This window comes from Camarhynchus parvulus, chromosome 26 (assembly GCF_901933205.1).
Source record: "Camarhynchus parvulus chromosome 26, STF_HiC, whole genome shotgun sequence".
NCBI lineage: Eukaryota > Metazoa > Chordata > Aves > Passeriformes > Thraupidae > Camarhynchus > Camarhynchus parvulus.
The window spans coordinates 5,245,531-5,263,363 of NC_044596.1; the positions used below are offsets into that span (position 1 = coordinate 5,245,531).

Sequence of the window (17,833 nt, forward strand, 5' to 3'; positions counted from 1 at the left end):
ACTTTTTGAAGTGAAATCTTTTGTGTTTCCACCATTTTTAAATGTGCTGCAAAGTCCCAGCCTGCTGGAATCCTGAGCCAATGTGGAACTAAGCCAATCCAAGCCAGTGTAAGACAATTTACTGGTTTGACAGGAAAACCTGTGTGCTGAAAGGCCAATGTAAAGACCAGGCATGCTTTGTTCCAGCAGCCAGGGTTGGACACCACAGGGGTGATATCTGCCACCTCCATCCACCTCTGTGTGTGTTTCTGGGAGCTTCTCAAGTGTGTGAACTCAATATTTGTGAATCAGGAGCTTTTGATTCTTGTGAGAATGATGGGATGTTTGGGTTATGTAACAGCCTTGTGATCACTGGCATTTTGGGGACATTTTTGTTTTTCAGGAACAGAAATGTCCGGCCGCAGTGTCCTTACTAAATCCAGTCCTTCATTATGTTCTCTTCCGCTTTATGTCCCATCTTCCAGCACTTCTGAAGCTTTTATTTTAAAAAATGTCTTTAAATCTCCCTCTCCAGCCTGGAGCAGCTTCACTGCTCTGTCCCACAGGCCACAGCCAGCCTTGCTTGAGAGCCTTATGTTGCTTTGGGGTTTGTGTTAGGATGCAGGAAGGACAGTGAATTGATTCAAGCCTTTCTGGGGGGTTTGCCTTTTTTATTGTGACTCAGAGTAGCCTTTGTCCAGTTAAATAAGCTATCAAAGATCAGTACCTAGAAATTGAGTTCAGTTTGCCACTTAAAGCAGAGGCCAATGAAACCAGCGACCTGGTTTTGGATATCTAAAAGCTTATATATATGACTGCAGTTAAAAAAGGTAGCATTTGAAAGCAAAATGGTAGGTATTTGCAGGAAACAATACTGTAAAAATCTCCCCTGCTGTGGGCAGATGTGTTGCTACGTTTGGCCATTCTCTTTATCATGTCAGTGTTGGATTTTACTGTTTGTCAAAACAACGTTGATATTTCGAGGGCTGTGATACTGCAGATGCATCACACACTGTTGTGAAATTCAAGTTTATACCATGAGTTCCTTTTGGTACGTGTTTGGATTTGTAACTTTGGGATTTGTACAAAAACAGAGGCTGGAGAGTGGCATGAAGCAACAGGCCCTGGTCCCCATCCAAATGAATTTCTCAGAGACCATATTAAGCCAGAAAATGTGTTTGCCTTTATCACTGGTGAACAGTTGCAGAATGATTTGAAATAAATTCAGCAAGTCTCTGTGCTGTGGAAGGCTGCTGGAGGAGGATGGAGCACAGCAGCTCTGGGTACCAGTGCTCAAATGTGCCGTGAGCAACTGCCTGGTGCAGTTTAGCTTTGAATTAGTAAATGGAGCATTATGTTTTCCAGGCCTCTGGTGTTTGTTATGCTGAGTTCATACAGGCTGGTGTCTTTTGGAGACATTGAATATATTGAGCAGTGAAATATGAGCCGTGTGCTCCATGGGATGGCAATGGGAGAGCAGAAGCTGAAGGATCATAAACTGAACCAGAAGTGGTTTATGGGCTGTCACCAACCTAGAAATGAGATTCATGGCCCAAATCCAAATTTTGCAGATCTGTACCTGTGTTAAGGAGTCAGCAGGTATCATCTCAGATCCCACTCTTGCTCCATCCCTTTCAGACATGCTGGTGGATGCTGCAATCCTGCTGTTCTTCTGCTCCAGGATATATCCCAGCTAAGTCTGAGCAGCCTCCCTTCCTCCTTCAGGGGTTCAGTGATGTGAGGTTTGCTGTGGTGTTGGTGCAGAATGGAAATGTCAGTGATTCTGTGCTGCCCCAGCATCATCTGTGAATCTCACGTGCCCATAGTTCTCCCCTGGAGTTTGGAGCTGACCTGCTGGGCTGTGATGGGGGTGCTCACATCATCACTGGGGGTTTGTTGTGCTCAGAGGGGTTTGAAACCACAGAAGCAGCTTGTTTGGGGGTTCTTTTTTTATTATAATTTGAAACCAAATCTGCCCCATCCCCCAGCTGTTAAAGCTTGGAAATAATGAAGTCTTAACTCCTGACTCTCTCCTGGAATTGCAGAAATTTAAAAGACTGATAACCTTTCCACCCAACTTTGTAAGTAGCTTTTGAGACTGCTGCTGGAGCTGCTCTTGTGTGCTGAGCCTGAGCCCCAGGCAGGTTTGTACAGTAGGTTATGAACCCTCAGTAATAAGGATTTATAATGGGAATCCTGCTATATTCTTAATTATACTCCTGCTGCAGGGTGTCATTATAGTGCACTAATGCCCTCCATATGGCAGATAGTGTGTGCTTGGTTCTGTGTGGTTTTATTTAATTACAGACCTTTATTTGAGTAACTTCACTGCCCAGAGTCTGAGGCCTGTGCAGGTGCACTGCAGGTCCTCTTCTGGTGCTCAGGAATCACTGGTGATTTTTAAGCTGCCAGTTTGGGAAGGGGCCACAGAGGAAACAGAAGACATTGACCCACACAAGGTAGAGAGGCCCTTGCACAGAGTGCCCAGAGCAGCTGTGGCTGCCCCATCCCTGGAGGTGTCCAAGGCCAGACTGGACAGGGCTTGGAGCACCCTGGGATAGTGGAAGGTGTCCCTGCCCATGGCAGTGAGTGGGACTGGATGAGCTTTAAAGTCCCTTCTAACCCAAAATGTTTGAGGATTCTGTGATTTTAGTTCTCTCAGGGTGACCTTGCTGTGTCCTTGGCAGTCTCTGATGCTGCGTGCAGAGACTGAGAACAAACTTGTGCATTTGCATTGGTGGGGAGTGTAAGGTGAGGTTTTATCAAGCCCCTTTCAGAAAGCTCCAGGAGCATCAAGGCGCCTCCAAAAGTGGGTGAGTGTCACCCTGACAGAGTGCTGGTCAGTCTGGTGCTGCCCAAATGAGGCTCCTACCCTGTGTGTGGGCAGATGGCCTGTGTTGTGTGAAGCTCTTTATTCTGGGGACAAAAGCACTGGGGCTGCTTTAATGGCCCTCAGTCTCAATGGATTCATTGGCTTCAAACTTCAGCAGTGGCTGGGGAAGAAAAGCTGGAGAGATCCGAATGGACACCATGGCATGCATCAGGGCAGGGTGTGGAATGGGGCTGCCTGTGGAGCAGAGCGTCTGCAGGGCACTGTGTGCCCTTGGGGACAGGGGGGTCACTGCCCTCTGCACAGCTGTGGGACCTGTCCACCCCTGTGTCCCTGCTGCTCCTGCAGGCTGGGATCAGAGAAGAGGAGACATCCTGCCCGTGTAAGGAGCCATTGGCTGCTGCTGCCATGAGCACTGTGAGGTGGGGAATTACTGTGCAGGACTCCCCTCCTGTCCTGCAGCAGGACAGACCTTGGTGTGCCATGAGGCTGGCTTGGCCTCGCTGGCCTTCTGCAAACAAATGCCTCTTCCTCTGCTAGCAGAACTGTGCTCAGGATGGTTTGTTTTGGGTCAGGCTCTGTTTTGGAGGCACTGGCCAGTTGCTATGTTCCCTGCCTGCCTGGAAGAGCTCGCCTCAGCCCTGGCTGGACTCTCAGCCACACCCAGCTCCTTTTTTTGGGGCGTTTATGTCTCTCACCAAATGTAGGCAAATCTGAAACTAAATCCAAGAGCTCCAGTCCTGGTAACTGCTCCACAGCTCGTCCAGGCACATTCCTGCTGTGGGGTTAGTGAGGGACACTCTGCTCCCCTTGCAGCCTTTCCTTCTCCCAGAGTACTTCAGCTGTGTAGGAGTTTCTCCTTTCCTGGTGGGGTTTGAGGGCTCCCTGTCTGTCCCACGTGGAGCCACTGCCCCTCTGCATCAGGGATAACAGATATGGTTGTATTAATTTAGAGGGTGGAAGCGTTTTATGGTTTTATTTCTGCTGCTGTAAAACAAATAAACCGTAAAATCCCCACCCCAGATCAACCCCACAGCACAACCAGAGATAGGCACTTCACTGGAAAAATCCAGGTTAAGCCAAAACAAATCAGAACTGAGTGTTCAGGCTACAACTTAGTCTGAGCTGCAGCGCTATTTTTAAACATGGTATTTTTGTATTTTAATAATTAACCAGTGGGAAAGGACAGCCTAAAAAACTGTAGTCTAGGCTATTTTCAAGGTATCTTCAGCCCCGTGTCCATGCTGGAGTGCAGCTGAGGAAAGGCTACAGAGGATGGGGATGCCCTAGAGCAGTGGTTCCCTCTCTAGGTTTGTCCTTCCCCTCGTACTTCTCTTTACAGCCTCCTAACAGTTAAATCAAGCTGGTCAGCCATAAACCCGTGTTTGAAGTGGTGTGTGAGTCTGTTTGAGGTGTTTGCTTCTCATGGAGAGCCGAGGGCAGGGCAGGATTTCCCTCTGCAGTAATGGTAATAGCTGGGACTGTGCCTGACTGTGACCAGCACTTGGCAAAGGAGGACTGGGAAAGGTAAATCCTCTGCCACGTGATTGTTTCATTTCCATTCAGTTTTATATAGCACAAGGCAATTCCCTGCTTTTGAGGAAAAGGTCGTGGGTGTTTCAGTGCTCCAGAGGCACCTGCAAGTCCTCAAGGCAGGGTTGGGACTGCAGAGCTGGCAGTGCTGGGGGCTGAGCCTGGACAGCATCAAGTCTCTCTCAGATTAGGAGAGAGCAGCATGATGGAAACAAAGGAACTTGGCCTCAGAGTTAATTTGCAATTTGAATCCAGCTAGAAATTCCCAGACAAGGTACAAGAGCAGCTCCAGCTCGGAGATGTACCTTGTCCTGGAACTGATGGACACCAATCTGCAAAGTTAAATGTCTTAAACTACTGGAGTTTCTGATTGTTTTCCCAGGCTGATTTTCAGATCTCCCAGTAAATGGGTGTTAATTGTATTTCAGCCCAATAGAGGAGCTCATCCTCATGGTTTTCCAGGGGCAGAGGACCTACATCCTTAAAAGCTGTCACAGCTCACAGCACTGCCTGGTCCCTGGTGAGATTTAACCCTGCCAAGTGCAGTGCCTGTGCTCCCTGCAGGAGGAGAGGCTTCCTGGAGATCTGCCTTGGCAGGAGCCTTGTAAGAGCTCTTTTGGTTTCACCAAAACCCCTCTCTGGTGGAGCTCAGCTCCAAGCTGCCCCTGAGGGTGCATGGCAGGCAGATCCAGCCTCTTGCAGCATCCCCAGGAGCTGCTCACAGCAGTGGGGAGTCGTGCAGCTGCACCAAACACAGCATCACACTGGGAGCCAGGGCAGAGGCAGCCAGGGGTGAAATCCAGGGCAACTTGGACTCCTTCCCCAAGTATGTCCTTAAATGACCAGGAGAAAAAAGTTGAGTAAGAGTTGAGGTTTATTCCCCCACTCTGTGGCCAGTCACTTTGCATTCAGCAGCAGCCACTCAGAAGTGCCTCGCAGGGGTGTTTGCTTGGGAGATTTCCTTTTGGGAATCTTACTGGAGGCTTTTTTTTTCCGTTTTTTATTTTATTTTCTGTTCAGTTATAGACTGAATACTGGGGTAGGCAACCAGCCCTGAGCCTCTCAAATGTGTTTCTGTTTGGGCAATAGTGGAATTCAGTGCTGAGTATTGAAGGGTCTGAACTGACCAGCTGAGCTGCATTTGTCAAGCCTTTCCTCTTACAAACTAACCTGGGAATTGTCATTCTCCCTCTGCACCACTGCATTGGAAGCCTCAGTTTACAAATTCTGCTCAAGAATTGCTTGAAAGGTTTCTCTTCTCATTTCAGGAAGTCTCCTAAAAGTTCACTGGGAATTTCAACCTGCATTAATTTATTCTTTTGTGTGTGTGGCAAATGCAGCCATTTCTATGCAGCTCTTAAGAGGACTCAGACCCATTGCAGCAGAGTTTGAACCTTTTCTTCCTCACTGCCTGAGGTTTGTCTGGAGCTGATGGAGCTGTCTCCTGCTCCCTCTCCTGGGTCCTTCAGGCATTTGCCCCGTGATGCTGTTATCCCACACAATCTGTATTCAAACCCTTTGGAAGCACCTGCTCCATGCACAGCATTGGGAAATGCGGGGATTTCAAAAATAAATCAAGCCAAAACAAAAATGCCCAACAAACCAGAGTGTGGGAAAGCTGAGCTCCCAGTCTGCTTGCTGGGAAGGAGGGGGTGCGAGCATTGCTGCAGTTTCACTGCTGGTGTAGGGGGCTGTGTGCTCCTGCAGGGTGAGGGAGGAGTTTGGGGCTCCCTCCTCACCCCCAGGCTCTGCTGGGGGATGCTTTTGTTGAAGCTTTTTATTTCCAGGCACTGGCAAGTTGTGGAAAGGAAGGCTCTGCAGAGCCTCAACCTCTCCATTTCCCTTCTGATCCATCCATCCCAGCAAAGACTGCCCAGGCAGGGTGTTCAGGGTACCTCTTCTGCTTCAGAGATACCTTAACATCCTTTCCTGCATTTCTTCAGCTATCACGTGGGAGGTGAAATCCTGAGCTGCTTTTACCTTTTCCTGAAGCTTTATTAATAATGTAACACATGCTGTTTTTTTTACTTTCCAGATTGAAAAGATCATGAGTTCCATCGGCGAAGGCATTGACTTTTCCCAGGAGCAGCACAGGATCTCAGGTAGTGTACCCAGCATGTGTCTGTCTGTCCTGGCTGTGCTCTGCACACAGCCAAGGTGCTGGCTCCTGTGTGTGGATGTCTTTAACCTGCTTTGGCTCTGGGAGGGGGAGGAATGCTCTGGCCCAGGAGGAGCAGACCTGGGTTCCCACATGATGCTCAATGCTGCTGCCACCATGTTTAATTATACACTTTTTGGGAATATTCCTTTAATTTTACAGAATGCAGCTGCAGGATTTTCTTTCCCTGAGGGCAGCAGCTGTGCTGAGCAGGGCTGGGTGGTGGTGCCAGTGTGGGTGCCATGGTGTCCATGCCCTTTGCGTGTGGCTGATCTGCCAGGTGCCTCAGGGACTGGGCATTTCTAGATGCACCTGCAGGTACCCACTGAAAAAGGCTCTTGGACAACCCTTAAAATGTGAATTCCCTTCTCTGCCTTTGAGTTGTGAGTAAAAGCAGAACTCAGACTGGCTGGAGAGCTGCCACCACAGGGGATTCTGTCCTTTTAAATCCTTCACCTCCAGCCTGTTGCAGCAGAGCAGCCCTGACTCTGGATGGGCAGCAGCTCCTCCTGATGAGATGCTAATACAGATCTGCACACACAGCTCGCGCGGGCTGTGACAGAGCTCACCTCATATCCATTTGTCACTCAGGTTTTTGCTTAGGTGAGGAGGAACCCACTGTTCCCAGTGGGAGTTCAGCCTGATTCAGGCTCTGCATTCCAGGATCAGATGGCATTGCAGAGGAGTTGAAGCTGTGTGGGTTTGCTCCCTTCTCTGACAGCCCTTCCCACACCAGTTCAGGCTGTGATGGATCAATAGCAGCAGGGAAAGGTCTGACATGGAGGAGAGAGGCAGAGCTAGGGCTCCTGCAGAGCAAAGGCAGGATTCCAGAATGCGGAGCATAGGGGGAAGGATGAAGCTGAGAAATAGGAGTTTGTTTCAGTCAGAAGTTGTGATCAAGATCTTGCCAGGGGGCACAAGTTCTTCTGTTCTTGTGTCATCCTTGTAACACACACATATCAGGTGTATTTGGGGCATCTTAGTTTTCAGCCTGGGATGTTTTAGGTGTCTGTTCTGTTTTTAAAGGAAACCCCTCCATTCCCTCCCTCTAAATACTTTCCTCTCTTCTTTTTGTCATGACTTGAAAGGGTTTTGCTAACAGAAAACTTGCCCTTGGTATCACTGTAGGTTTCCCTTTTGAAAGCAGAAATGTATTTACAGATGCATGCAAGGCTGAATAGAGTAAATAATTTTAAAAATTAAATTCAGGAGCTCAGGAAAAGGAGCTGCTGTGGTTTCATTCCCTCTGCCAATACCCCGACAGCTCCCAGGAATGCTGTGGTAGGCAGCAAGCACTTCCTCACCTCTCTCTTGATAAATTAATTCTGAGCCAGCCACAAATCACTTGGATCTTTCGGAGCAAACCTGTGACATCATTTTTTAAAACCCCCAAGCCATGGTGTCCATCATCGAGTAAATATTGAGGAGTCAGTGATTTCCACTGGAGAGTTCCGGAGCCGCTGCCTCCCTCCCGGCGGGTGGGAGCACTGGGAGGGGGGAGAGGATGAGGAGAAGGGAGGGACAGCGAGGGGCTCGCGGCTCAGACAAAGCCGCCGCCGCAGCCGGCGGAGCGCAGGGACCGCGGGGAAAAGGATAAAGGATGGAGGGGAGGATGGAGACCTGGCGAGAGGGAGCTCCTGGCACACAGTCCGGGCTGAGCTGCTGCCCCGGGGCATGGGCTGGCTCAGGGCAGGGAGGCAGAAGCCTTTTGTGATCTGCGCTGGAAGGACCGGCCGGCGCTCCCGAATACCGGCACAGGAACAACCCCGGGAGCTGACAGCAGGAATTACCCCGGGGATCTGCAGGTGACACCGCGAGCTCTGCGTGTGCAGCATTGCAGCACAGTGGGGAGGGATGGCTGGAAGGTACCAAACTGCTTCAGCTGACCTGAAGGTTCAAAGGAAGCAAACGGGGGTCTCCTGATCATCCTTTTCTTTGCATCCATGCTGGAAAGAGACGTGCCGGGGAGCCTGGAAATCTGCCTGTCTTGCATAGCAAATTCCCCGATGAAAAGGAGATCTCTGAACTTTTTTTTGGTCATACTTAAGGTCTTGAGCTTTACTAGAGGAGAGTAACAAGTCACTGGACTCATCCCAGGGATGAGGGAAGGAAGAGCTCATCTGCCAGGGCTTCCATAGGTGTTGTGAGGAATCTTCTTTATCAGAGGCTGAGGGGGAGGTGCCAGGACATGGCTCGGACTTGAGCTGCTGCAGGAAGAGGAGAGAGTGTGCTTGCATTTGCTTTTTTCCTCTTGCTGTGGGCTCAGAAGCAGGGAACCGAAATGCCTCCTTCCTGCAGAGCTGCTCCCTGTCTGAGCGAGGGGCTCCGTGCCGCGGCTGCGCTCGGCTGAAGAAAATGAAGGAAGGGCAAATCCAGGTGCGTGCCCAACACCTGGCAGGACCAGCAGTGTTGGGTGAGAACCGTCCTGGCTGTGCTGTCACACGGTGCAGAGGTGGGGCTGGGCTCTCTGGGGCCAGCGTGCTGGAATGCCAAGAGGTCCGGGCAGCGTGCTGGAATGCCGAGCGATCGAATCACTGGTAAATGACAGAGCCAGGGCTGCCAGACATGAGCCTGGGGTCCCCATAACACAGAAACAGCGAGACCAAGCCCCTGCCCATGGCTTGCCTCTCTCAGGACTGCTGGGGAGGAAGAGCACAAGCCCTTCCTCTCCGCTACTGCAGTCTGTGCTTCCTTTGTCTTGCGTGTCTTCCCGCGGCCAGCCGCTCTGCCTGGGCTCCTGCTGCTTTCCCGAGCATCCACCGTGTCCGAGCTGGCTCGGCTGCATGAAGCTGTTTCCTCTCAGGCTGCTCCGTGCTCCCTGCTGAGCCGGGGCTGTGTCCAGAGGTGTGTGGATGAGAGGACTGGCACAGCTCCGCTCCCTTCCCTCGCACCTGCGACTGCCTGGGAATGCCTCGGGTGGAAGTTTGCTGCTCTCCTCCCGCCCCCTTCCGCTGAGCCGAGGAGTGGATCCGCATCCCCATGGGGTTGGGCTTCATGTGCTTGCCTGGCGAGGAACTCACGAGCCCTGACAGCAGTGCCTGTGATCTCAGCGCCCCAGCAGCTCCTCTGAATCTCTGCCCGGGCGAGGAGTTTCTTTTCTGAGTGTGAACTGCAGTGAGATTTGCACCCGGAGCCCGCCGAGGCAGCGCGAGCTCGTTGTCCATGCTCTGTGCACACAAGAGGAATTGTCAGCCCGCTGATTTGTTGTACTCTGGGCATAATTTTTTGAGTTTCTTGATGGTAATGACTATGATGTGGCAATGCCATCTGTCCTCCTCAGAGTGCCGCTGCTACCGCCTGAACGGTTTCTCCCTGTTCAAGCGGCTGCCGATTCCTCTCTCGTCAGGTTCGCGGATGCTGGAGCAGAGCGTCGGGGAGTGGCTGGAGTCCATCGGCCTGCAGCAGTACGAGAGCAAGCTGCTCCTGAATGGCTTTGATGATGTTCGCTTCCTGGTGAGTGTCCCCAGAGACTCCAGCCTCTGGGGGATGCCTTGGCCAAAGCTTCCCGCCTTGCCGATGCCCCGAGTGGGCACCAGGCAGAGCCGGGTCCTGCCGCCCGCCGGGATGGTGTTGGGGGCTGTAGGAGGTTGGGCAGAAGGAATAGATGAGGGTTATGTTGTGTTTTCACATTTAATTCAGGTGTTGTTGATTTTCTTGCTAAAATTTTATTTCATCTGCCCGCTAAATCTTTACTGTGCAGTTAACTCCAGAAATGGGAACTGAAATTCGCTGGTGTTTTGATGCAAGCCCTGGGCACTCTGTGCTCTGGGCTGTGAAGGAGGCAGCAGACCTCTTGTTGGAACTGTACTTGCTCAGAGCATGCAGGCAGTATGTTAATGAGCTGTACCTAATTGCACTGACACTGTTGGCTCTGAAACCTAATGATGACGACATGGTAATGCTCAGGGTTGAGGGTTTTAATAACCAGTGTCTAGAAACTTAAAGCAGCACGGTGTAAAAATCCGAGAATTTGTGTGGAATGATGGATGAACTGCCAAGAGGGAAAATCCTGGTGCTGCAGGAGGGGTTCTCCCTGTATGGCTTAAAGAAATACTTTTGAATGGGTACGTGGTAGGATTTGCTCTCTTCATGGCTGGATGTTTTTCTCCCCTGTCCAGTGCTGGATGGCTGCTCCCAGTGCAGCACTTGGCTGCTGCTGGATTCAGGGGATGGGACACTCATTTGCTCATTCCCCTCAAATTTAAAAGGTCAAATAATTTCACAAAGATTTTGTGCAAAGCCCAGCTGATTTCCATTTTGCTGCTTATCTCCTTTCCTAGGGAGTTGACCCTGGCACCCGTGCCAACCCTGGCTTTAAATCCATTCATCCCAGCCCTGAGAACTCCAAGCTAATACATTAGCACAGCAGGAAAGTTGAATTATTTAGAATCTTTCCCTCTGTGTTGTTCCTTGCCTTGAGCTTCTGATGTTGAGGGAGCAAAACCTTCAGATAGAGCACAAGTGAGGCACAGGTAGTTAATTTGGTTCTAGTGGTGTTTTTGATGTTTTTGCATGAATTATTAAAACTGCTGTGAGCACTGAAGCTGGGCAGAGCAGGGGATCAGGACACCAAGCTCTGAGTGTTGGCTGCCCAGTCCTCTTCTCTGCACAACCATTGCTTTACTGGCTGCCCCTTCCAGTCTCTGACAGAGAATATTCCAAACTGAGAGTGTTAATTTCCTGAAATTGAACAGTTTCTATGAAAGGATTAGTCCCTCTTAGGGCCTCACTGTGTTCAATATTTCAAGGTCCAAAGAACGCTGGGTAATGCCTTGCAAATCACAGGTGGGTTATGAGATTAATTAAGTTTTAGTAGCCCAAACTAGGAAATTGGAGTCTTTTGATATGAAAAGTGTTTTCTGTGCAGAATTTTGCATTGCACTGCTCCCTGCTCAGAGAGCTGCAGGGTGTTTTGGTGTGCCAGGATGGTCCCTTTGCTCTGGGGTCCTCAGGTGCCTTTTGGGGGCAAACCAGGAGCTCTGCAGGAGAAGAGTGTTCAGTGTGCAGAGATGGTGTAGCTACAGAGCAGGGCAGTGTCCTAAAAGAGCCCTTTAATTACTGAGGAAGATACTCAGCCTGTAGTAGATAATAACTAAGAGGAGGGTTAAAAACAGCCTAAGAGGGCACCAGGGTGCTTGGTGCTGCTCTTCACTGGAGAACCAAGGTTTAAAGTGCTCTGTTTGCCCCCAGCACCCTCAGACTGGGGGTGCTGGGCTTGCTGGAGCTCTGGTGGCCTGTGCTGCAGCCAGGTCTGCTTTCAGGAATTTCTGATTCCCTGGGTATTTTCAGCTGGCTCCTGTGTTAATCTATGCCCCATGTCACAAGAGCCTTTACCCCCAGGTAGGGAAACGATTCATGAGCACACTGTGTGTAAAGGGAGTTTGAAAAGTGCTCTGTAAATATATTTGGCTTCTTAATTAGATGTTAATATAGGAAGGCAGAAACATGTGTTGTTTCCAAAAATAATAATTCCGTTATTTTCAGAACTCCAGGAACTGGGGATTAGGGGATTAGCTGTGCTCCAGCCACGTGCTGGCTGCCTCACTGGACAGGCTGCAGCTGGAGTGGGCAGCAGGGAGGGTCCTGCTCCTCTTGGGGTCTGCTGACCAACAACTGAGAGGGGCTCGGGGACCCACAGCTCCTGCAGGTGACAGGGGGAGCCACGAGTGTCTCCCAGGCTGTGCTGTGGAAGGGAAGGGTGCTCTGGAGCCTTCTCTCTGCTCCTGGGAACTCCAGCTCTGCATCAGGGACAAAGTTGGTCTTGATCAAGCACTGGCTTCACTCGGGGGTGGGTATTGCTGGCACAAGTCAGGAGGATTTTTGGGACATGGATGTGACGTGACGTTGGAGCGCCTTGTCCCTCTACGTGTTCCTGGGAAGGACCAAAGTCTACACAGATCTTGGATTGTGTAACCTTTTGTCTTGGTTGAGGGAAGAAAGGGGTGATAAAAGGTGAATTTAGGTAGCTTAGCTTTCCAAAATACTGGAGTTCTCTTCCCACCTCTGCATATTGGGCCATATCTCTGCATCTGCAGAAATTCTTCCGTTCCCTTCAAGTTTCCTAGAGTAGCCACGTTCTGTTTGTGGACAAGGCAGGGAAGAGGCTTTCCCTGTTATTCTGCCTCTCTCAAGCACAAACCCCACTGTCCAAGACAGCAGCTTCTTTCCCTCACCCTCTGCCTTGCCACCAAGTGACCTTCATGGCCAGCACCACTGCCACAGGGCACTCAGACTGGGACACTCGTATGGAGCTGGAATTGGGCAGCAGCCTGTGCAGGCAGCTGGGATTAGGAACAGCTCAAGTGGAGATAGTGCTTCCAATCCTCCTCCTCCTCTGCAGCCCGCTGGGATTCCTTCATCAGAGGGGAAAGTTTATTTGTGCGCTGGGTGAACACAACCACGGCAAAGCTGCTGGCAGTGGCTGTGCTGTCCTTGACTTAGCAAAAATGCAGCTCTGCAAGTAGGATAAAACCCTCAGCAGCGCTGCCTGCCAAATGTGAACAGCTCCAGTGAACCAGGAATGGCCAGCCCACCACCCAGGAGGAGCAGCACTGCTGCCTCCCACGTGGAGGAACGCAGCCCCGAGGTCCAGGAGCCTCATTGCCTCATCCCTCACCAGAGGAGGGGAGTGAAAGGTCAGATCACAAAACTGCTGCACTGAGTGAAAGGTGTCATCCAGAAAAGTGCACAATAAATGGACTTAATTGTCCTTGGCGGGCAATGAGCTGGGAAAGCAGGAAAAATGTCACAGGAATATGGACCAACAGGGATTCTGCTGCTCCAGGAGCTTGGCCCCATCATGTCTGCTGTGCTCACCAGTGTATCTGCCACAGATGTCCCTTTTGGGAAGTCCAAAATGCATAGGAAATTGATTTGGGGGTGCCCAGTGCATTCCTGGTCCCTGCAGCAAGCAGAGATTAACCCAGGGAAACAGCAGGCTGGACTTTGCCTGTCTGGAGAGTGGAAGGACGTGGCCACTGTAACGAGAAGGAATTGCAATAACTGATGGCGGAATTCCTCCACAGAAGTGGGAAGGAAATGCCATTACCTGTTCCCTCACAGGGTGTTTTGTGATCCCACAGATCCCATAAATGTATCTGAGATGCTTGCAAAAGCTTTCCCCTTCCCCTGGAGGGTGGGATCTTGCTGCTGCCCCGCAGCTTCCCCTGGGCTGACATCTGAGAAGGGCAAACCCCGCGTGCTCTGGCAGTGGTACCAGTGTTCTGGAGTTGAACTTCTTATTCAGTTCAAAGATATGTTGATTCACAAATGAGCAGGTAAAAGAGAACATAAACCATTTTTTATGGCTTTTTTTTATTGTTCAAGCCTGGATTCCCATGGAGTGTGTGGAAAGCAGCTAATGCTGATTCAATGAGACAGCGTCAGAAAGGGAAATCTGTTCTCTGTGTGTAGTGCCCTGGGCTTCTCTGGGGGATTTTATTTATTTTTTTATAATTGGGGAGAAGTGGTAGAAAAATGATGGTGGTGGAAGAATGGGGTGTCTGCAAATAATTTAGAGTACTGACATTAATGTGATTCAGTGCAATTCAGGGCCATGTTAGATTAGCCTGCGGTGTTGTTCACGAACAGAACAGCCTTTCCTTCCCCTTCTCCTCTGTGTGTGTGCAGGCAAAACCAGGATAAATGTGGAGTTGAGGCCTTGGCTCAGGTTAGCTCACCTTGGCTGGGGGTGTGAGATGAGCTCAGTGCCTCTCGTGCCTTCCTGGGCTGAGGACAGCCCCAATCCACATCTGACAAAGCCAGGTCTCCTTTGCTCTTCACATCCTGGGATTTGGGTGTGGGCTGGCATCTGCACAATCCTCATTCTCACCTGGTAGCTGTCCTGCTGCAGCACTGGCATCTCCTGTGTCCTCAGTCACTCAGCTCTGCCTGCTCCAGTTCGGAATGGCCCAGCTTGGCACGCAGCTGCTGGTCCCCTGGGCAGCAGCCAGGCTCTGGACATGCTCTGGGAATGTGTCTGCCCCTGAGCTTTTTTCTATTTTCATATAGAACTTGTCATTTTATAGTAGCCATTTGGGGAAGACTGCTCTGACACATTCCAGTAGCTATTTGCACCCAGGAATGATCTGTGAGGGGCCACCAGAGACCCCTGATGGGGTTTTACTGCATCTGCTCTTGTTGAAACACAGCAAGAACATGGCCTGACCACAGCTGGTGCAGGGATTTTCCTGCAGACTCAGGTGAGCTCTGGGTAGCTCATGCCTGGGCTGTGTCAGGCTGGAACTGGAGTGAGCTCTCCTCAGCTGGGCAGAAGCTCTGGGTGGCTGTTTCTGGATTTGGTCACTGCTGTCAGCCCCCAGGAACACGTGCCAGTGCCTCCAGACTGTGCAGCACTAAATGAGCCCCTAAGAGGGGAGTTGGACCCTGGGGTCAGGGTCTCTGCCAAACCCCTGAGTGGGAATCACTTCATTCAATTAAATGAATTTTGTTTGACATCTCCCCAGTGAGTTCTGGCTGGTCCTTGGGAGGTTCCCAAGGACTGTGCTTTATCCACCATGGTAGGGGTGTTGGGGTTGTCTCTGCAAGAGAATGGTGAGAGCAGAGGCACGCGGGGATCTGGGGTTGAAGGAAGTTTGAGGATCTTGGGAAATGGCAGAGCTGTGCCAAAGCTCCCTGGATAATAGGAATGGACTCCACGGGGAGCAGAGAGGTTGAAGTGGATTTTGAGGAGCAAAGTGGGTGGACCAGAACTGGCAATTTAGAGGATACTTATGTTTGATTCATTAGTAGCTCCAGGCCCCATAAACATTTAAAAAAACCCATTAAAGTTGCAGTTAATTTTTTTTTCCTCTCAATAAAATTGCCTGAACTTGACAACCATGACCGATTCCCTCTGTTGCCGTTGTCACACTGCCAGTCTGCATGGGGAAGAAAATTAAAAATGACGTGGCTGTGTGCTAATCTCAGATTTATTGTAGGGTTTTGTGTATGAGCCCCTTTCCCCATTGATGCTCTGTGAAGAGCTGGGGCCAAACAGATCCTTCCCCTGCTTTCCACTCAAGTACCCCAGACTGCAGATGCCTTTAAGGGAAGGCACCAAACTCCACAGATCACAAACACAGATTTGTATGATCAAATGGGATCCCCCTGCTGTGAGATCCCCCCTGAGATCTGGGTGTGCCCAGCTGTGAGCTGGACCTGTCTCCATCTCTGCCAAAAGCAGAGCAGCAGCAGTGACAGCAGAATCTTCAACAAGATGCAAATTGTCTCGAATGCACTGAGGGGAAGAAGAAAATGAGCTCTGTGTGCACTTTGTATGCACAGAGAGCCTTCATCTGTCTCTCTGCTTGGGGTGTCTGCAGGAGCCTTTGGAGTCTGGGAACGCTGTGTTTGGGTTTTGCATCTGTTGCTTTCTGGAGCAGCCCCATGCTGGTGCCATGCTGGTGCCATCCTGCCCGTGCAGGGTGTGCTCATGGCAGCGCTGCCCTCAGGTCCCTGTGCTGCCAGCCCAGCCACGAGTCCTGCAGGGAGCACTCACTGCCCCAGGCCCTTCCTTAGCTGGAGCAGGAGCATGGATGGATGCCAGGCTCTGGGGAGGAAGCAGCATCTGAAAATTGGGTATTTAAGTGCCTGCAGAGTGTCCTGCTGGAGGAGGAATCTGGCAGATTTGGGCAGCGCTGCCTTTGGCTCAGTCCCTTTGGGGTCACCTCGGTAGCAGGAGGGGATGCTGCCTTCTGCCAGGTAACCTCTGACTGTTTTTTCTGCCTTTAATGAGAAACCTGGAGCCTCACAGGCTGTTTAACTACAGTGCAGGCAGTGAGGTGTGACCAAAGGCAGCCCTTTTTCCAAGAACTCGTGTCTCTGCAGGCAGGTTGGCTGCACCAGCATCGCACAGGGCTCCCAGTGGGGACAGGGGTCACTGGCAGATCCCTGCCTCTCCCTTGAGGCAGTGGGGAAGGCAGGGACAGGGCTCAGGAGTCCCCTCATGGGGTTGGGTATTGGTGCTTCCCCAGAGAGGGGGCTCAGAGGAAGCTGAAGGCCAGGCTGGGGGATGAAGGGCCCTCTGAGTGCCTGGCAGCCAGTCTGTGCCTGCTGGGAGCCAGGGTGGGACTCAGCCTCCCCAGCTCCAGGTGTCTGACTGGGCTGATGCTTCAGCTCTTAGAGCAGCCAGAGTTTATCTGCCCCAGGTAATGCATTTCACCTTCCCTGGCTGAGCCCAGGCGGGGCTGGTTCCTGACAGAGCACATGGTGAGATGTTGGGGTGCAGGAGCTGTTGGGTGTCCCTCACTGCCCCAAAATGTGGGTGACAGGGAGATCTCTGGCCCAGGCCAGCCCTGAGCCTGCCTGGCTCTGCTCAGCCCCGCAGAGCTGGGGCACCCAGGAGGAACGTACAAGGTAAAAAGCACTTGTCACAAGGAATGAAATCGGAAAAAAAGTCTTTTTGATTGTAATTGGCATCTCTGAGGCTGCTGCTGGAGGCTCCGGGAGGACTGGGCTGGTGGCAGAGCACATCCTGGAGCCCTGCTCTCCCCACTGAGCCCGTCCTCACAGGACCTGGGGAGGGCTGGTGGGAGCTGGGGCTGCCCTGAGCCCTCAGAGGAGCACTGGGAGGTGGCATCTGCTGCCCTGTGGCCAGCACCAAAGGGAACCTTTAGGTCAAACCAAAAAGGAGCCGTGGCCCTGCAGAGCAGCTCTGCTCCTTGGCTCTTGCCTGAGGGTGTGTTGAGTGCAGACAGGTTTAAAGTCTGGCTCCTCTGTGTGGCTGGCAAAGGTTAAAAGATCTCTGGTGTCTTTGTATTTAATTCTCTCTTTTAGTGGCAGATTATTGTTTTGCATGGGAGTTGAAATCCAGATGGGTTTGAAGGACATTTCTCCTGCACCAGGGGCTGGAATGATTTGTTCAGAGCTGCTATGCTTTGTCTATCCTTGTTAAGTACCCAGAGAATACAGACTGCCACCGAGGGAATTTAACGTGACACATAAAAATAAAGGAGTGTAGGAGAAAGCTGTAGGCTTCACAGTGTTTAACTACCTTCTATCCTTGCTACAGAGCAAGCAATTTACTTTTAATTTGAGATGCCAAAGGTGGGAGAACACCCACTGCCCTGCCTTGGGGCTGGCACCGGTGCCCTGTGGGAGAGCAAGAGCCACCAGCTCTGTGCTGCTCGTGTGGGATCATGGCCATGCCAAAGGGATTAGCACCAAAAAGGGCTCAACACTGGAAAGTGAGCATGAGTGAAAGTGTGAATAGGATCAGCAAGCTTGTTTAGTTTTTATACATGAAAATTACTCATTGCTATTGTCACAGCTCATTTGGCTGCTGACTGTTCCTGCTGTCCGGGTGGCACCAAGGGCAGGGCTGGCTGTGAGCT

At 51.1% G+C, this 17,833-nt stretch overlaps 1 protein-coding gene across 7 annotated transcripts in view; it reads left to right on the top strand.

Moving 5' to 3' along the window:
* ANKS1A (ankyrin repeat and sterile alpha motif domain containing 1A) overlaps positions 1 to 17,833 on the top strand; it is a 72,893-nt gene that overhangs the window by 41,768 nt on the left and 13,292 nt on the right. For all 7 annotated transcript variants that reach the window (XM_030965605.1, XM_030965609.1, XM_030965604.1 and 4 more), the window contains 2 exons: positions 6,378 to 6,444; positions 9,847 to 9,953. In XM_030965605.1, the coding sequence (XP_030821465.1) occupies positions 6,378 to 6,444; positions 9,847 to 9,953 (174 nt within the window). The remainder of the gene's footprint in view (positions 1 to 6,377; positions 6,445 to 9,846; positions 9,954 to 17,833) is intronic.